This window comes from Ctenocephalides felis, unplaced genomic scaffold (assembly GCF_003426905.1).
Source record: "Ctenocephalides felis isolate EL2017-DRISC unplaced genomic scaffold, ASM342690v1 CF-g0.4_SCAFFOLD_01756, whole genome shotgun sequence".
In the NCBI taxonomy this organism is placed as follows: Eukaryota; Metazoa; Arthropoda; class Insecta; order Siphonaptera; family Pulicidae; genus Ctenocephalides; species Ctenocephalides felis.
The window spans coordinates 1-18066 of record NW_020537910.1 but is presented as its reverse complement, the minus strand read 5'-3'; the positions used below and the strand labels follow the sequence as shown (position 1 = coordinate 18066).

General features: G+C 26.4%; 1 protein-coding gene across 1 annotated transcript; it reads right to left on the bottom strand.

The window, feature by feature from the left end:
- Positions 1 to 1030: 1030 nt before the first annotated feature.
- On the bottom strand, positions 1031 to 14906 carry LOC113374376 (paramyosin-like; the record flags this gene model as incomplete). Its single annotated transcript, XM_026614468.1, has 13 exons — positions 14804 to 14906; positions 13272 to 13382; positions 11901 to 12026; positions 10518 to 10622; positions 10189 to 10293; positions 9669 to 9752; positions 9377 to 9517; positions 5246 to 5320; positions 3051 to 3200; positions 2343 to 2462; positions 1930 to 2085; positions 1489 to 1651; positions 1031 to 1173 (listed from the first exon to the last, which is right to left on the bottom strand). Coding segments are annotated over exons 1-13 (1518 nt in total), but the record flags the coding sequence as incomplete, so codon positions are not given.
- Positions 14907 to 18066: the final 3160 nt, after the last annotated feature.

Below are 18066 nucleotides of genomic sequence, written 5' to 3'. Positions count from 1 at the left end.
AAACACTAATCCCACATCAAGATTCATCCAATGGTTCTTAAATTTTTGAAATCGCTGCAAACTTATTCTAAAATTAAACTACTTGTCGTAGATGTGCCTCTAACAACAGTTATATTTCGGTCTCAAAAGATTCAGAATGGCTTAAAACCTAGAGAAAACATAAAATTGGCAAGACCGATTCACTGACGGAAATATAAAATAGTTGTTCGATACTTTTTCAATATCGATAGCAATGCTAAGTGTTTAGTGCCAAACAAGTGGTGTATCGCATCGTGCCTTGAGGCTAATTGCTGAAACTTCCCGTAGCAAAAATTAATTTTTTTTTAAAATATTAAATATTTTTTTAAAACTTTAAAAATTTAGATTTTTGGGAAAATTGAAATTTTTGAAAAAAATTGAATCTGTGAAAAGAATTTTTTTTGGAATAAATTATTTTTTTTATTTTAAAATATTTTGGAAATTTTGAACTTTTTTTCAAAGGAATCGGACAGCTTCAACTCGATAGAAGCGCGTAAGCGCCGCATCACGGAACCTATAGAAATGTAAAGAAAATTGATACACATTATTAAAATTTTCATAAAATGTCTGATAATTTGATGCGCATATGTCTAATGATCATTTTTGACCGCAAAATAGCATTTTTTTTACTTTTTTTACTAGATCTCCAAAACCGCTACGCCTGCCTTCCCCAAAATTTGAACAGTTCATCATCTTGTCAATACAAGCAAAACGATTTTTTAATTATCAAAATCAGACCTGATTTTATTGATTAGATCAATACGAATCTAATGTTTTTTGAATAATAGAAATCGGTTGAATCGTGTTCCCGAAATCGTCGACAAAAATTTGTATCCGCACATACACATACACATACATCTATTTTTTCTAAGGTATGCAAAATGTTCAGAAACCTTTGAAACGAAAAGATATGCAAAAATTTTCATTGTCAATTTTTTTGCGATTAGTATAACTTACCCTACGGGAAGTTAACAAAGCTAAAATCCAAAATATAAAATTTATGCATATATACTTGTCTTGTCAGTTGTTCAACATCTTGTTGATATGCTTGTAATTGACATTCCTGTTGTTTCCTGAGTAATCCTATAGAGTTAATATGCTGCGCTTCTCGGGATTGCAATAAAGCTACTTCATCGGTGCGAGTTTTTAGGAGTTCTTTAAACAAACATTTAAAATATATCAAATTGATATCAAAAACAGAAATGACATAATGTAAACAAATATAAAAAAAAACAAATATATTTTTAGTCCTTCTTTATTTACATTTGTGCATCAATTAATTAAGTAAATTAGTTTACTTCTGGATATAAAGAAATAGATGAGTTTTGATAAAAAATGCAAGGCCTAACATGAAGGCTTAAACAAATTTATAAAGCAATGTGTTTTAGAACTGAATATCGTACACATATATTGATAAAGTACCTACTCAATGATAACGATGAAAAAAAATTCAAGAAACAAAATGATTACCTTTTATCATTTCGCTTTTATCCCTGGCACAATCCAAATGCACCTTTTGTTCACATGCAAGTTTTCGTTCTGAATTAATTGTCTGTTCAGCATCAACAAGATTTCGTTCAGTATTCTCCAGAGTTGCACGAGTATCCGATAGACTTTTATATAATTTAGATATCTGAAAATATTCATTTTATTTAATTTGATTCAACTCGTTGTAATAATCTGCTTTGCAACCTTGGTTTGGTAATATACAGTAGCATTTTAGTATGTTAAATTATTAAATAAAATCAATAAGAAAAGAGTCTTGCAGATCAAGAAAGCATTATGTCCCTCAGAGTTCAACATCCCGAAAAAGATCTTTTCTTAAAGATCTTACTTTCTTTAGTCGACATTGCTGCTAAAAATCTAAATATCATTAAAATATATTACAACTCAAATTTTATTTACAATTACCTCGGCATTTTTGTCTTGAATATTATTTTTAAGTATGACATTTTGTTGTTCCAATCTTTGGCATTCCTGCATAAGACTATCATTTTGTATTTTTACACCTGCTAGCGCCTCCTGTAGGCTGGAATTAGTCGTTTCTGATTCAAATTCCGATTGGGCCTGAATAAAATTATATGAAATTAGATTTTATTAATGTTAAAATACAAATTACATAAATTATTAAACAAAATAAAAAAGTGATAAAACTCTTAAGCTATCTCCTACTTATTCATTATAATTATTTTTTCAGAAATTCACTTATATAAGTTTTTAATCCTAAAAGTTCATTTTGATATATTATAATTAAGAGAATCAGCAATAAATGTTAATGAAGATCATGCTATATTTCTATTAATAATAATCTAATGCATTATTACCAAAACATCCTGAAGAGTTCGTAGTTGCACAGTAATGAGCTGTATTTCTGCACCCATGTCCATCAATAATCGTTCATATTTCGCGCGTTGTCGAGTTAGTGCTTCTGACCATTGCTCCACCTGAGAAAAATATTTTAAAAATATTTTAGAAATTAAACTTACTTATAATGAATATTTAAAATATTGAAAATAGTTAGTTCAAGTTCAACCGAACTTCGAAAAGTTACAAAAAAAAACTGTTAAGTCTAACTTGAAATTAACAATACATCTTATACAACAATTAAATAGCGTATACTTGAAATTCACATTAAAAACTCGTAAACTAAACAACAGTGCTCACAACTACAACAAAAAACTAACTACGAAAGAAAATACTTTTATCTTCCGGTAGCGATGTCGTAGAAATAAAGGTGACTGGTTATACATATAAACAATATTAAATGATAATAAAAATTTCTTTCAACAGAAAAATTAAAAAATAAATTGAAGAACCTAGTTATTTATTATGGAAATTACGAAGTAATGGAAATTAACAGATTATTCATTTTAAAGTTTATATTATAAACGAAGAAACTTTTAATCAAAAATGATATTAAAATAACTTTACTAGTCGACCTAATTCTGTGATATTAAAAACCAATCCACTAGACTTGAGAAAAAAGCGAATCAAGAAAAGTATTTAATTTTCAAATATAATATAGAACTCACAATTTGGGTATTCGATTTTTCACTTTCTTCTCGGCATTTCTCCAAAGCCTGCATTTCCTTGTTTTTATCCTCTAACAATTTTGTGAGTTCGTCCAAATCAGAACTGAGCCGTTCCACTTGAGTGCGCAACGTAGCATTTCTGCACTCATTCTGAAAAATTTATAAATCACTTTAATTGTTTATTTTATTTCAATCAAATTAATCTTTGTTATGATGTCATTGAGAATTCTATCACATTATCATTAGCATTCAAGAGCGTCAGTAGAATTTGCATGCACTATCCAGGAATGATAGTTGGGAGGAATTTGTATAAGGAAGGATTGATTATTAAGTTGTTGAAGCAAAAACTCTTTCTAATTATTGCATATACTACAATAATTATTTTATATAGTTAGATAAATATTAATCTTTATTTGTGTGATTAATTAATTAAACAGACAAGCAGAGAAGATGGAGCATTAGAAATAATTATTCAAAGTTTATTCATATTTCATAGTGTTTAAAATTTTTGTAAGACCGATAAGTAATTATTTGATATTGACAAAATTTCGTTAAGATATACATACATACTTTATTCTGAGTTTATTAACTTCCCGTAGGGTAATCGCAAAAAAATCGAAAATGAAAATTTTTATGTATCTTTACGTTTCAGAGGTTTCTGAATATTTTGGCATACCTTAGAAAAAATGGATACGTGTGTGTGTATGTGTGTGTGTGCGTGTATGTGTGTGTGTGCGTGTATGTGTGTGTGTGTGCGTGTATGTGTGTGTATACGGATACAAATTTTTGTCGACGATTTCGGGAACACGGATGCGATTTGAATAATTAAAAGAACATTCGATTTGTATTGATAAGGAGATGTGCTGATTAGTTTTTGGCAAAGGCAGGTCTACCCGTTCCAAAGATACGGAGCAAAAAGTGCCAAAAACGGTAACTCAGTTTTTAAGAGAACGGAGCCGATTTAAGTCCGATTTTAATAATTCAAAAAACATTTTATTTGTATTTACAAGATGAAGAACTGATCAAATTGTCATGAAGGCAGGTCTAGCGGTTTCGGAGATCTAGTAAAAAAAAGTAAAAAAAAAATGCTATTTGGCGGTCAAAAATGATCATTAGACATATGCACATCAAATTATCAGATATTTTATAAAGATTTTAACAATAAATATAAATTTTGTATTGTTTTGTTCCTATGGGTTCCGTATCAATGATTTATCCATTAGACGGCGACGCGGCGCTTACTCGCTTCGATATTTTGTCTCTACGCAGTTAAAGCAGTACGATTGCTTTGAAAAAAAGTTCAGAATTTCCAGAATATTTCAAAATAAATTTTTCTTCAAAGTCTTTTTTTTTCAAAAAAAGGAAATTTTTGTCAAAAATTTATAGTTTCTCAAAAATCTATTTTTTTCAGAATAAACAAAAATGTTAATCTTTTTTAAAAAAAAAAATTGGTACGGAAAGTTCTAGCAATTTACCTTAAGGCACGATGCCATACGCCCCAATAGTTCAGCTATTAATTTTAGCACTTATTAATATTTTGTAAGAACTTATGATTTGTGATTATATAAATATTGGTTTCTTTAGAGAAACAATAGCTGTCCAATTTTCAGACGAAATAGAATTAAAATTTATAATCTGTCGAACAATCATATTAAGATTTTCTTAAGTCACGTGTTTCAATTGTGAGTACACATATTTACATAAATACTTTTAATTTCATGCTTCAGCATATCCCAATGCTCAAGTAATTTTATAGCTATAGCTATTCTTTGTTAACTTTTGAACACACAACATTATTGTTTATTTTAAAATAAAGCTATTTAAATTTCATAAAAACGCAAGTCGTAAATTGCACATTAATTTAAAAGGAATTCTGCAAGTAAATTACAAAATCGTACTAAATAGGAAACATGAATGGTCATTGAAATTCTGATTCAATGTTATTATGATAAAATTAAATCAATTATATTAAAAAAAACACAGATCATAATCATTACGCAAATAATAAAGTAAGAAGAAGTACAAAAGTATTCGGTGTCAAAATTAACATGCAATATTTTATAGTAGTATTGCACATGATTTAGAATAATATTATGCACACATATTATTAAAAAAACTGCAATAAGTCGAGCATGCATTTTTATTTTTAATATTTCATAATCACACTCGCACATCACTTCTATGGTTTTTGAAACCTGTTTGATGATATCCAATTCTGTCCAGAGTTGTGATATTTTGATTTTAAGAGTATAGTAATCCCTTATAACCACCTGCAATACAAAATAAATTAGTTCAAGGTTTTATTAAAATTATAGTAAACAAACCAATTTATAATAATTTAAATTAAATAAGTTATAAGTTCTTAATATTTAAAAACTAGAATACTGGAATTGATAATAAGTCATTTGATTAAATATAAATTACTAACATATTTAACACAATTGTTTAAATATTTTTTATCACTTTTACCCACAAACATTTTTATTTGTCTTCTAGTGAAATGTTACAATTTGATAAACTTTAAAAATATATATTTTTTATAGTTAAGTGATTTGTTATCTCAAATTAATGGTAATTAATTTATTATGATAGATTTTATTGATGAAGTGTTTCGGATGCATTTTTAATTTTATTTGAATAACTCGACGAGTTATTATAATAAAAAGTTTCCGATTCACAGCGCCTATGATACTACCCTAAAACAATAGCGTTCGAAGTTATTTTCTGACACTTCAAGCGCAAATGTTCACTCAGTGAATTAAAAAATAGTTCAATAATCTATTTTCCATATCTTGATTAATTCTTTTTTAATCTAAACTACTTTGAATTAGTTTCAATTACTCTATTTAAACTATTTTCATTATTGGCAAGGCTACGTCTTACCCTAATTTTTTATACTTTCTGAACGTTTTTGCTAAGATATGAAATATATTATAATTGTTACTAGAAAATCTTAGTTACATGTATTTTTTGAATAAATGTACAATTAGTTGTTAGTATATTTGTAATACTTAAATTATTAACTTTCCGTAGGTAAGTTATAGTAATCGCAAAAGAATCGAAAATGAAAATATTTGCATATCTATACGTTTCACAGGTTTCTGAATATTTTGGTATACCTTAGAAAAAATCTATGTGTGTGTATATATGTGTGTTTGGATACAATATTTCGTCCACAATTTCGGGCGCACAAATCAACCAATTTGAATGATTCAAAAACCTTCGATTCCTACTGAAGACAGATCCAGTCGTTTCAAAGATACAGGGCAAAAAGTGCCAAAAACGGTAATTCAGTTTTTGAAAGAATGGAGTACCTGATTTAAAAAACATTTTACTGGTATTGACAAAATGAAGAATTGATGATTTTTGGTAAGGCAGGTCTAGCGATTTTGGAGATACAGAAAAAAAAGTAAAAAAAAGATAGTTGGCGGTTTAAAATGATCATTAGACATAGTACTAATTTCGTTACAATTTTTATGGGCTCCGTACTAAGATTTTTTAATTTTTAAAGTTTACTTATACTATTCAAGCAAATTTCAAAATTTTCAAAAATATACAAAGTTTTATACTGCAAATATAAATTTCAAATATTTTTTATGCATTTACCATTACAATAATAAATTTGTTGTTGCAATTGTTGCAATACCCAAAAAGCATATTAAAATATAAATTACTATTGAATGATAAATACAAGCTCATTATAGTTCAACAATGGATAAATAGTCGTAATTTTTTTGCAGATTAAATTTTCTTAAAGTAATGACGTGAATGTACATAACGCACATTTCATCGAGTGAGAATACTATATTATTTTTCTTCATATTCGGGTGGATTCGGAGAACAGAAAATAAGAAATTTTTGGTAAATATATATTTACAAATATAAATTTGTAAATTTGGAAAGTATGTAATTCTAAATGATGGCATACGGCGCACTTAAAACATACGTTACTGAATTGGCTTTAATTGTAGCGAATAAGAGTAATTGATTCTTAATCGTTTTGAGAATTACACATGCTTTTTATGAAGGAACATTACACCTACACACGCAAACACACACACACACACACACACGTATATATATATATATATATATATATATATATAAATAAATATAGGGTAGAGCGAGGCTTGAAGGTCCGCGGGTACAAAGGTCTACCAGCGATATCTACAAAACTATTGAAGTTAAGAATTTCTTAATAACAATATTTGAAAGTAGAGAGAAAAAATGTATAACTTTTCATAACCTTGATTCTTTCGACTTTGTTATTAGGAGATAAATGGCAATTTTCAAAAATCTATAACAAAAGTATGAAAAGTATGGTTATAGATAGTTAATAGTTAATAAAGTTAGTAATCTTGTTATTATTTCATAAAATTTCTTCAAAATTGAAAATAAGACATTGGATCTGTTTACCTGTTGGCTGTGTCATTTAACCCCGCCTATGGGGTAAGGAGGATCAGGTAAAAAAACATATTTCTACAATGATAAATCAGCTGGGTGTTTTACTCCTTTCTAATATAGTCAGATAGTTATTTGTTTGATATATGGTATTTGAAATGATGTAATTGCGATTTGATTTTCACAATATAATTGCTCAAAGTCAAATCGGATCTTTGTGCCCCGCCCTACTCTATATATACATATCTTAGAGCGGGTCGATTTGTATGGATCAAAAAAGTCGCTTAGGCACATATAATTTTCTGGTACTAGAGAACAAAATAAGATGCTTTGCTGAAGAAACCACACCTCTAAAATTAATTCTGATGGCCCGTGCAATTACCCAAAAATAAGGGTTGAAATTTAAACTATGTATATATTTATTTAAATATATTTGAGATGTTCTCCGATTCCTCAATATTGTTTCTATGTATAGCTGAATATCGCATGTCTGATTATAGTTCTCACCTAACATATTTTATCTGCATATATTCGAACAGACACCAACCTAGTACTCTATATTAGAAAATACACATGTATCTGTAAATTTAGATATGAATGCCACTTGTAGTAGGCTTTGGAAATATAGGCCAATAGGCAGAAATAAGCGATGTTCAAAAATCAATCAATTTAATCATATGATTGGTATAATTTGCATATTAAATATGTTTCACAATATAATATAATATTTTTATATTTATATATTGGTTCAAACTTATTATTTTTTATGCTATTAACATACAATGTGGATTGTTAAAATCAATTCAATATTCATCACTTGATATAGATATTTAGTTATCTCTGTAAAAAATGCACCCTAAGTTGATAATTTTCATAACTCTACTAGCCAATTGATTCGCACGGTCTGTATAAATATGAAAATATAAATGAATAAAATCTATATGAATTCCTAAATGATGAAATCTACAATAACTTTTAATTGCTGGTAAAACCGGCACATTTCTTCTTATATATATATATATATATATATATATATATATATATATTTATATTTATATTTTAATACACAAGTCCTGGATTTTTTCAATAAATTGATATATGTTTCTTTTCCGAACAATAAATTTAATAAATAACAAACAATTTGTTTTTTGAAGATGTTTAATTACGACCTTTCGGAACTACCATCATGAGATACATTCCATCATCAGGTTTTTCCTTTCAAAAACTGTATTTAATTTGAAATTTAAAACTATAATTCGCAGAAAGATCTAACATTTACAAAATAAAAATATCCATAGAATAGGCTACAACACCTTAAATAAAAGTAGGTCACACTTACGTGTAATATAGCAATAATACGGAAGTTTTCATTAGCACTTGTTCAATTCAAGTTTTTGATTGATTTCTATAATATGAACTTTGTATGAAACAAACATTAGAAGTTAAATTTCATTGAAGTGTTATGTTAATAATTTGAGGTTACTCATTAAATCTATATTCTAAAGTTCAAAAATATACTTATTAAAACTCAAAATGTTTTAATTGAATTGTTCGATGGAAAGATAATAAAGATTTTAAATAAATATTTTTAGATTATATCTATATTAAGTTGTTCGAAAAACGGTTGTGCCAGGCATGTGGTAATCGAATCAATTCATTGTCAGATATTTTATATAAATTTAATGATTGTCCTTCTAGAATAGCCGCTTCTCAATAAATTAAAAAGCTACCAATTAGTATGAATAATGTATATTAAAGATCTTAAGTCAAAATAGTATAGCATGATTTATAGAGTGAAATTAGACGATAATCAATTTAGAAAATGTTCCACCAGCCCATTCTATATTAATGTTGATTTTTTTTTCTATATATGTGCGTAATGTTTAGTAGCAATAATCCAAAATAATTATTAAATTAATACTCACATCGTACACCTTTATTCTGTCTTGACAGCTCCGTAATTGGGCCTCAAGAATTCCAACATCTTGTTGTAAATTTACTATTTGTCTTCTTAGTTCTAAATTTGCGTCTCGACAAAGTTCTAAATACCTTCTTTGCGAAACATTCTAAAATCATATTTGTAATTATTATGTATTCCAGCGAAAATTCAAGTTATTGTTGAATATTAAGAACATATTAACAAACATTATCAATTTTACTTGTGACTGTTTTCAATTTTGTTAATATATTCTTATGAAGCAACAAATAATGTCTTACCTCATTGATAGCCTCCATGAACTGTTCTTCTAACACTGATATTTGAGCTTTTAATTGACTAACTAATATGCTATTTTTATCAATCTATAAAACATAATAAATGTAGAAGTTTTTAGTTACCAGCAAATTAATTATTTTATTACTCTTCAGACACCATGCATCTGGACAAATTTCAAAAAAGCTTTCTCAAAAGCTATTTAAGATTTCGAAAGATACGCACATCACAGAACTTTTAGGTAAAAGTTCACTTTTTTATTTTTTTTATGTATTATACTCCGGAATTTTAATAAATCTATATTGTTCATAGATATTTGCATCATTATATTTAGGTTCGACGTAAGACTACACTTAAATTTTTAATTATTTGAGTAAATTATTTTATAAATATAGTTCACTTCCAAAAATTAAAACAAAGGCAAATTAATCCAAATAAATATCATTACTGAAAATGAAATATTTTTAAAACAAATTGTAAATAAATTTGTATAACATTTTTTTTATTTTTTTCATTTTCACTTACTTCTTGTGCGTCTTTTGTTGTATTTGCTCTTAATTCATTTAGTTCGAAATTAGAGCTTTTCAAACTCTCCTGTAGACACAAAGTAGATGCAATTTGCTTTTGTAACTGCAATGAAATAAATATTTTTTTTAATTTAATAAAAACAATATACATTGCGTAAAATCACGCAATTCTATGTCAGGCATTAGAAAATAAAAATTTCAATATGAATTATAAAAAAAATATGATAATACAATAAATAACGTTTATTGTCTGTCTGTAACAAATGTTTTGAAAATTAAACAGTTTTTAAACCATATATTTAATTGTATTTGAATTATCAAATGTACCTGTTCTCTAAATTTTTGAGCTATTTTATCAGAAAACTGCACTGCTTGTTCCAGTTGTTCAATTGTGCCCTTATTAAGCTCTAATGCTCCTTTTAAATTGTCTATCTGTAAAAATAATCAGAGTAGATGCAATTTAATATCAAACTTTCTAAACAATAATACCTTTCTACGAAATTTATCACTTTGAATGAATATTGATACATAATAATAATAAATAATAAATAAATTCAACATTAAATCTTTAATATTTATCTTTATTATTATTCGTTTTGCTATGTATTCCCTTTTTAATCAATTCCGTATGATACGTTGTCTGTGTTAAAATAACAGTTTTATTATTTTTGACTTTATTAACAATTTTGGTTTTACTATTATGACAAAGGATAACTCTTTCAAAAGACAAAGTATATGAATGTTAGTAAAAATGATGTTCGGCAATATAATAATAAAATGAAATTCAATTTTATCAAATTTTTTTTTCTTATTACAAAATTTATAGAAATTTGATAATTTTTTGTAAAGCTTTTTAATTGTTTTATAGCAGAAAATGCTGATAAGCATGTGGTAAAATAGTTGATTATAAATTAGTAGATACCCCCAGTGATGTATCTATTAGAGCTAATTTATATTATAAGAAAAAAGCTTTTGAATGATGTATTTATCAATCAAGTCGATATTAATAATATGTATATATATGCAGAATAAAAAGATGCACCACTGACAGTGATAACTCAAAAACAAGTTAAGTTAAGTTAAGAAATTGTCAACAACAATATTTGAAAGAAGGAAAAATATGTGTAATTAGCCTTAGCTTCAATTTAAGCATCTTCACTATTAGGAGATAAAAGGCCCAGCTTGAAAATCTATAACAAACGTATTTTCTTTCTTTGTTAGTTTTTTTGGTTGTGAGCACTGTTGTTTAGCTTACGAGACCTCAATTATTAATAATTTTTGGGGTACGTTATTTTTTATTAATAATTTTAGGTATACGTTATTTAATTGTTTTATAAGATGTATTGTTAATTTTAAGTTAGATTAAACAGTATTTTTAAATAACCTTTATAAAAGCTTACATGTGGGTGGAGTTCAAAGAGATCAATTGGCAAAAGTAAAAATAATAAAAAATAAGTAATTAAAAAAGTAAATCAAGTTCATAAGAGATAAATTAAATAAATAGTTATTGAAAAATCGCAAAAAACACATTTCTTTATTGATGAATTATCAAGGAGTTTAATTAAATGTAGTCAGATAGTAGATATATTTTGCCCTATATGATATCTTTCATGCATTATAACGATGCAAAATATATCACATTATGGGCATACATAGTTTATCAAAACGCACTATCATATTAAAAGTATTAAAACAGGAAATGTAAACGACCTCATTTTGTCGATCCTGTCGATCATTTAGAACATCTTCATATAGTTTTTTCAACAACTGGATTTCTTCTAAATTCGTTTGTGCTGTTTCCATTTCCAGAGTTATATTTTTCTCTTTGTGTTGTGCCTGCAAATCAGGAATAAAATAAACAATATTTGCTCTTTACATAGATAACACTTGCATTTATGCATTTACTTTATTACTTATAGCAAATTTTAATATATTTTTTTTAATGTAAATTTAGAATTCAATTAAAATTATTTACTGAATGTAGAGATTTGTGTTCGTTGTTTGAATCTGATATTTTTTTACTGATGAGTTTAAAATTTGTTTTTTTATATAAAAAATATCCTTGATTAACCCTTTGCACCTTGAAAAAAATTACATTATAAAACTTCCAATCATCAAAAAAAATTTTATATAATGAAAAAAATTTCATTGAATTAAATAAAAGTAATAATAAGTGTATAAAAGTAATAAAGGTGAAACCAATTATTTCATTAATCAAATGATTTATTCCCTTTGCATCTTGATATAAATAAAATGTAGAAAATCCAATTTTTGATCCAAAAACATTAACAATCAAGAAAATTCTATGGAGTCTTAATAAATTGCGCATGAACAACAAAGTTAAAGCAATATTTTTATTCAAATTAATCTTAATAATAAATTAATTTAAATCAATTAATTCATCCCAAAGTCTGTATAAGTTTCTTTAAAATAACTATTGATGTACTATCGGCAGTCAAAAATAAATTATTGAACCTAGATGCTAAAAATGACATGATTTTTACTAGTGCATTTTAGTAACAATCAGTTCAAATGTATTTTGCACGCACTAGATTCAATGTCCGAGTTAGAAACATTTGTGAGCGAAATGCTTCACAAAGTGTTATTTTTAGGTTTTTATTTTTTAACTCTAGCTTTTTCAATAATAAAATGAACCGATATTTTATAATCCTGAATAAATGCGCTAACTTTTTATGAGACTTGCCAACACACTAACTGTTGTACATTTTTTTGAAGGAGGGTCTCTCAAAGTTTACCTTTTTTAATACTATTAAGTTCATAGTTCAACAAAAAGTCTTATTTCTCAAAACCTTAGTGCAATTGTGTTATTATTTTTGATAATGATCCCAGAATTTTTATTCAAGGTTACGGTTCCAAAGTTTAAATAATCAAAATAATAAACATCAACCACAAAAACCAAAAAATGGTTATTATTTCACCAAAGTTTTAGGTTGTACTTAAAAGCTCAAAATTTCCAAACGACGTGAGATAATTTTTATTTCTAAATTATTTCAGTTAAGGTCAATGCCATCATCTTGTTTCAGTTTGACGTTAAGTTCTGGGACACCCTATATAGCATACCATTTTTTTATTTTCGAAGAATCGTCCACACTTCATATCACATAAATCTTCAGAGTCGCCATCACATAGTGTTTCAATATCTTCATCAGAAGAACTTTGGGTCCGATTCAACTATAAGAAAAATATAAAAAATATAAATAATTGTTAAATTATAAACACCTTTTGTACATACCAGAAATGCTGTTTATGGTATGTAATAGAAAATTACTAGAAGAGGTAATATAAAAGCATAATTATTAGACAAATAGATAGATTTATCTTGGCTCATTTTTTTGCAGTCAAATTTATATATGCATAGAAAATAAAGGTTTGTTTTTATAAGTAATTTTGAAAACTAGAGAGTTTGTTTGTTAGTTAATTATGCCAATTTTATTTATGTTTTATATTAATTCAATGACTAGGGTAAAGCGGGACATAAAGGTCTAATTTAACTTTAAGTAATTATATTGTGAAAACCAAACTAATTACGTTACAACAAAAACATGTATCAAACAAACATCGTGGACTATCTGATTATGTTCAGTAAAATTCACAGTCAATTCATTACGTAGAAATGTGTTATTTTCTATTTTTCAAAACTTGTAAAATTTGTAACCTGGTCCTTTTTACGCCATAAGTAGGGTTAACTGGGACAGCCAGAGCGTAAAAAAGTCCAATGTCTTATTATAATTTTGAAGGAATTTTACGAAATAATAGCTACATTATTCAACCAATGTCAAATATAAATTTATGAGCATTTTGAGTTTGATGGCTGGTTTACATCCTTTTTTCTCTACATTCAATATTCTTAATTTTACTGCTTTTTGAGATATCGATGAACCTTTTTTCCCGCGGACCTTTAAGCCACGCCCTACGCTTATTGATACAAGCATTTATAATAGTTGAAATTTAATCATATTACAAAAGTTTTAATAAATAATAGTTGAGGTTCAATCGATTAATTCATTTATAATATAATCGTAAAGTAATTGTAAAATCTAAGATCTGTGAAATTATTATGCATATCTATATATTAAATACCTGTTCATAATTATATTAATACAATTTATTAATAACAACTCTCTTCTATGAGTGAACATCTTTAGGTTTACCAATGAAAGGTATCTTTTTTTAGTACACAATTGAATATTTTCTGCTAATAATTGGGTTAATAATATTGGGGAATTTTCGAACCTGCTTTACTATTGATTTATAGGTTTACAATTACTTATAGATACAAGTTTTAGAATAAATTATGAAAAAAATATGTTTAAACTAGTTAGTTGTTTAGACAGTGAATTTATTATAACGATGTCTAATAATCAATAATGAAAATACACGATATAATGCATATATAGCTAGAATGTCAACGTTCAACCATTTTCAAAAATCAAAACATTTTTTATAAAATAAGTAAAAAAGAATGATTCTGCTCAAGGTAATGCATCGATATAAATTACAAAATTACTACTATAAATATGATATACTAATTAATTTAATTTGCTTTAATGTAACAATGCTGAGATTTGAATTATATCTATTTTTGCACCTACCTCTATAGCTGAATCGTACGATTCGGATTTCTCAACCATTATAATTCCTTTGAATATACTTATTTGATTGATAATAACATTTTAATCACACACAAAAATATAGTTTTAAATCTGTTTCACTGAGCTTATATCATATTAAAATATATAATATGATATTATTTTTAAAAATATCAAAACATATTATTCCAATTAAACTAGAATATAACCGTGTAAAAATAAATTATATAGTTAAAACAATTTAAAATGTTTTTTCAATTAAACGATTTCCCATAAAAACAAATCATTCCAAATAAACACCACGGTCTTAAACAACTTGAATCACTAATGCTTGTTTATTATTCAACACATCTTTCTAAGTTAAACAAACGACGGAAAACGAGTAAATATTTACTTTTAAATCTCTTTAAATTTTTTGATGTTAGCTTATTTAACTGGTTACAGTAACGGTTACAGGTTATTTTGTATGAAAAATGAGAAAAACACTAATAGCGTAATTTACTGCGGTTACATGTGAGTTTAAACTCAGACTGTCAGCATCCTCTTTGAGGCTTCCTTGCTTTTGCTTCCTATCGAGATACGCGGATGCAGTGCCGGTCAATTGTAAGGAAAAAGCAGGCTAATATATTTCTCAAAAGACAATAACACATAAATGATACAGAAATAATTATAGTATATATAATAATATATTTCTTTCGAATTTTTATTGAATCACTTCAGTCAGCTAATTTAAATATTATATTAAATCAGTATAGTTAGGGGTACAAAGATCCAATTTGAATTTGAGCATTTATATGGTGAAAACCTAACCAATTACATGACGACAAATACAACATATCAACATATCAAACAAACAACTATCTGACTATGTTCAGTAAAACTCCCACCTATGAAGCAATTTGTTTTTTTTCATAAATTTGTCACCTGATCCTTTTTACCCCACAAGATGGGATAAATTAGGACGGCCAGGGGGCAATGTTTTATTTTTGATTTCAAAGAGATTTTGCGAAGTATTAGCTACATTATTTAACAAATCCAAAATATAAATTTCATGGGTACATTTTTTCCAAAGATAACATAACAAAGATGATCAGGTATTTCGTCAAAAATATTCATCAGCAAATTTAGAATTTAATAATATTTATATAATTTATCTTTTGTAAACTTGCTTTTTAACTTAATTTTCTATTTTATTTATTTTTTATTATGTTTAGTTGGTCCTTATTACCCCACCCATGTCTAAGCTTTTATAACAGTTATATACTGTTAAGTCAAATTTGAAATTACCAATACAACTTATAAAATAATTAACTAACGTGTACTTAAAAATTATATTTTTAATTAAGGTCCTGTAAACAGAGCTCACTATTAAAAAAACCAACAACGAAATAAAATACTTTTCTTATAGATTTTGAAACATTGCCGTTTATCTCCTGATATCGATGAGTTAAATTTGGTTGAAATTTAGATTTAATTACAATAAAATATAAATGCTAATATTACCATTAAAACACCATCCCTATGATAACAATATGATAAGATGAGAAACTAACATGATATTTCTGAATAGTAAAATCTTACCAGTAATCTAGTGCAAAATAATTTATACTACTTTAAGGAATAAAATGACTTCTTTCGACAAAATATTACATTTTTTACATTTTGCAATCAGTTATTAAGAATGATTTAAGGATAATTTATCAAAGATGTAAGCACAATTTTTTTTTATATATGATTTATTGGCTTTATAAGCTAGTACATTAGCCATATACTAAATTACATAATATCTACACTATCTCAAGTCTAGTTTTACGTATATATCATTGTTTTATGTATATTTTAGCACAATTTTTGTTTGATCTTTTAATTGTCTTGTGATCAAAGCTAGCAGACCACTAATAATTCTGTCATAGAAGTTATTAAAGTCAATGGCAACATTATATATGATTGATTTTACGTTTTTTTTCAGATTTGTTTACCATATGATTGTGTAAGATTCTAGCTTTCATTAACGTGTTTGTTAATTAATTAATTTGAACTCGTGGTAGTTTAATTTAATTTAATTATTATTATTATACATAAAATCATAATAATCCTGAATATTCTAGCTAATCGAAAATTAAAATATATTATATAAGACTCTTCTAATTTGTGTTCCGGTATTTCTTATTTAAAATGTAAACATCTATTGCTATCATATATCATGTGCCAAAACATTGCATTTTGAATACTTGGCAAAGAAAATCAAAACAAATTTTAAGTGCATATAATCTGTCAATTAAGTTCGATGACAATAATATGTGGAGATTCATTGTCGAGAACATTTCACTATTATCTTTATATTATCTTGCTGAATCATTTTTAGTTTTCTGAAATATTAAACAATCTTGTATAATATTCTGATCTGATCTAATGTAATATTTTGATATTGCAAAAATGTGTAGAATAAAAATTTGATACTTTTTCTTTGAATTAAATATCTTAAATTATATTATATTCTTGTGCCAGTTAAATGAAAAGTAATATAAAAAATATGAGAAAAATTGATACTAAATTTAAGATATCATAATATATTTCGGACTGTAATTTATATTCGAGCCTTAAAATTAATATATGCCAACATAAAAATGTCGAATCTGGATCGAAAACTTTAATTGATCATATTTTGAATGAGATTTGATGTAAATTAATTAAATGTGCATGAAAAGTTTATATATACCACTACGTTAATAATTAGAAAATATAACGAGACAGTTTACAATAAGAAAAACATCAATTTATTAATTTAATCATGAAATGGTAAATCGAATTTATGATAAAATGGTTGAAATCATTTATTGAAATTCCCGATTTCAATTCAAATAAATTAAATAAATCATTTCGAAATAAATTATGTCAATTGATTTGTTTTGAAATAAATTTAATTATTAAGTTATATAGTAAATCACATTTAATTTCAACGAAGCTGATGATTAATTTGTCATTCGACGCCAAAGGCATGTGATTTCCCATCCCAGTGCGTACAAATTCTTTGAAAAATATGTATTTATTTAATTCTTTTTTGAATCCATAAATATTTAGGATTATTACAAAATGTACATGAGGTCATTCACTGTTTACCTCTATTATATATATGAAATAATTCGTCGTACAGTGGCGCAGTAGACACCACGGTGCTCAGAAATTTCGCGTTTATTATTAGATCATCACCGCATTGCATCGAGTCGCACCGTCCTAAATCTATTTCTAGAAACGAGTCGCCCATT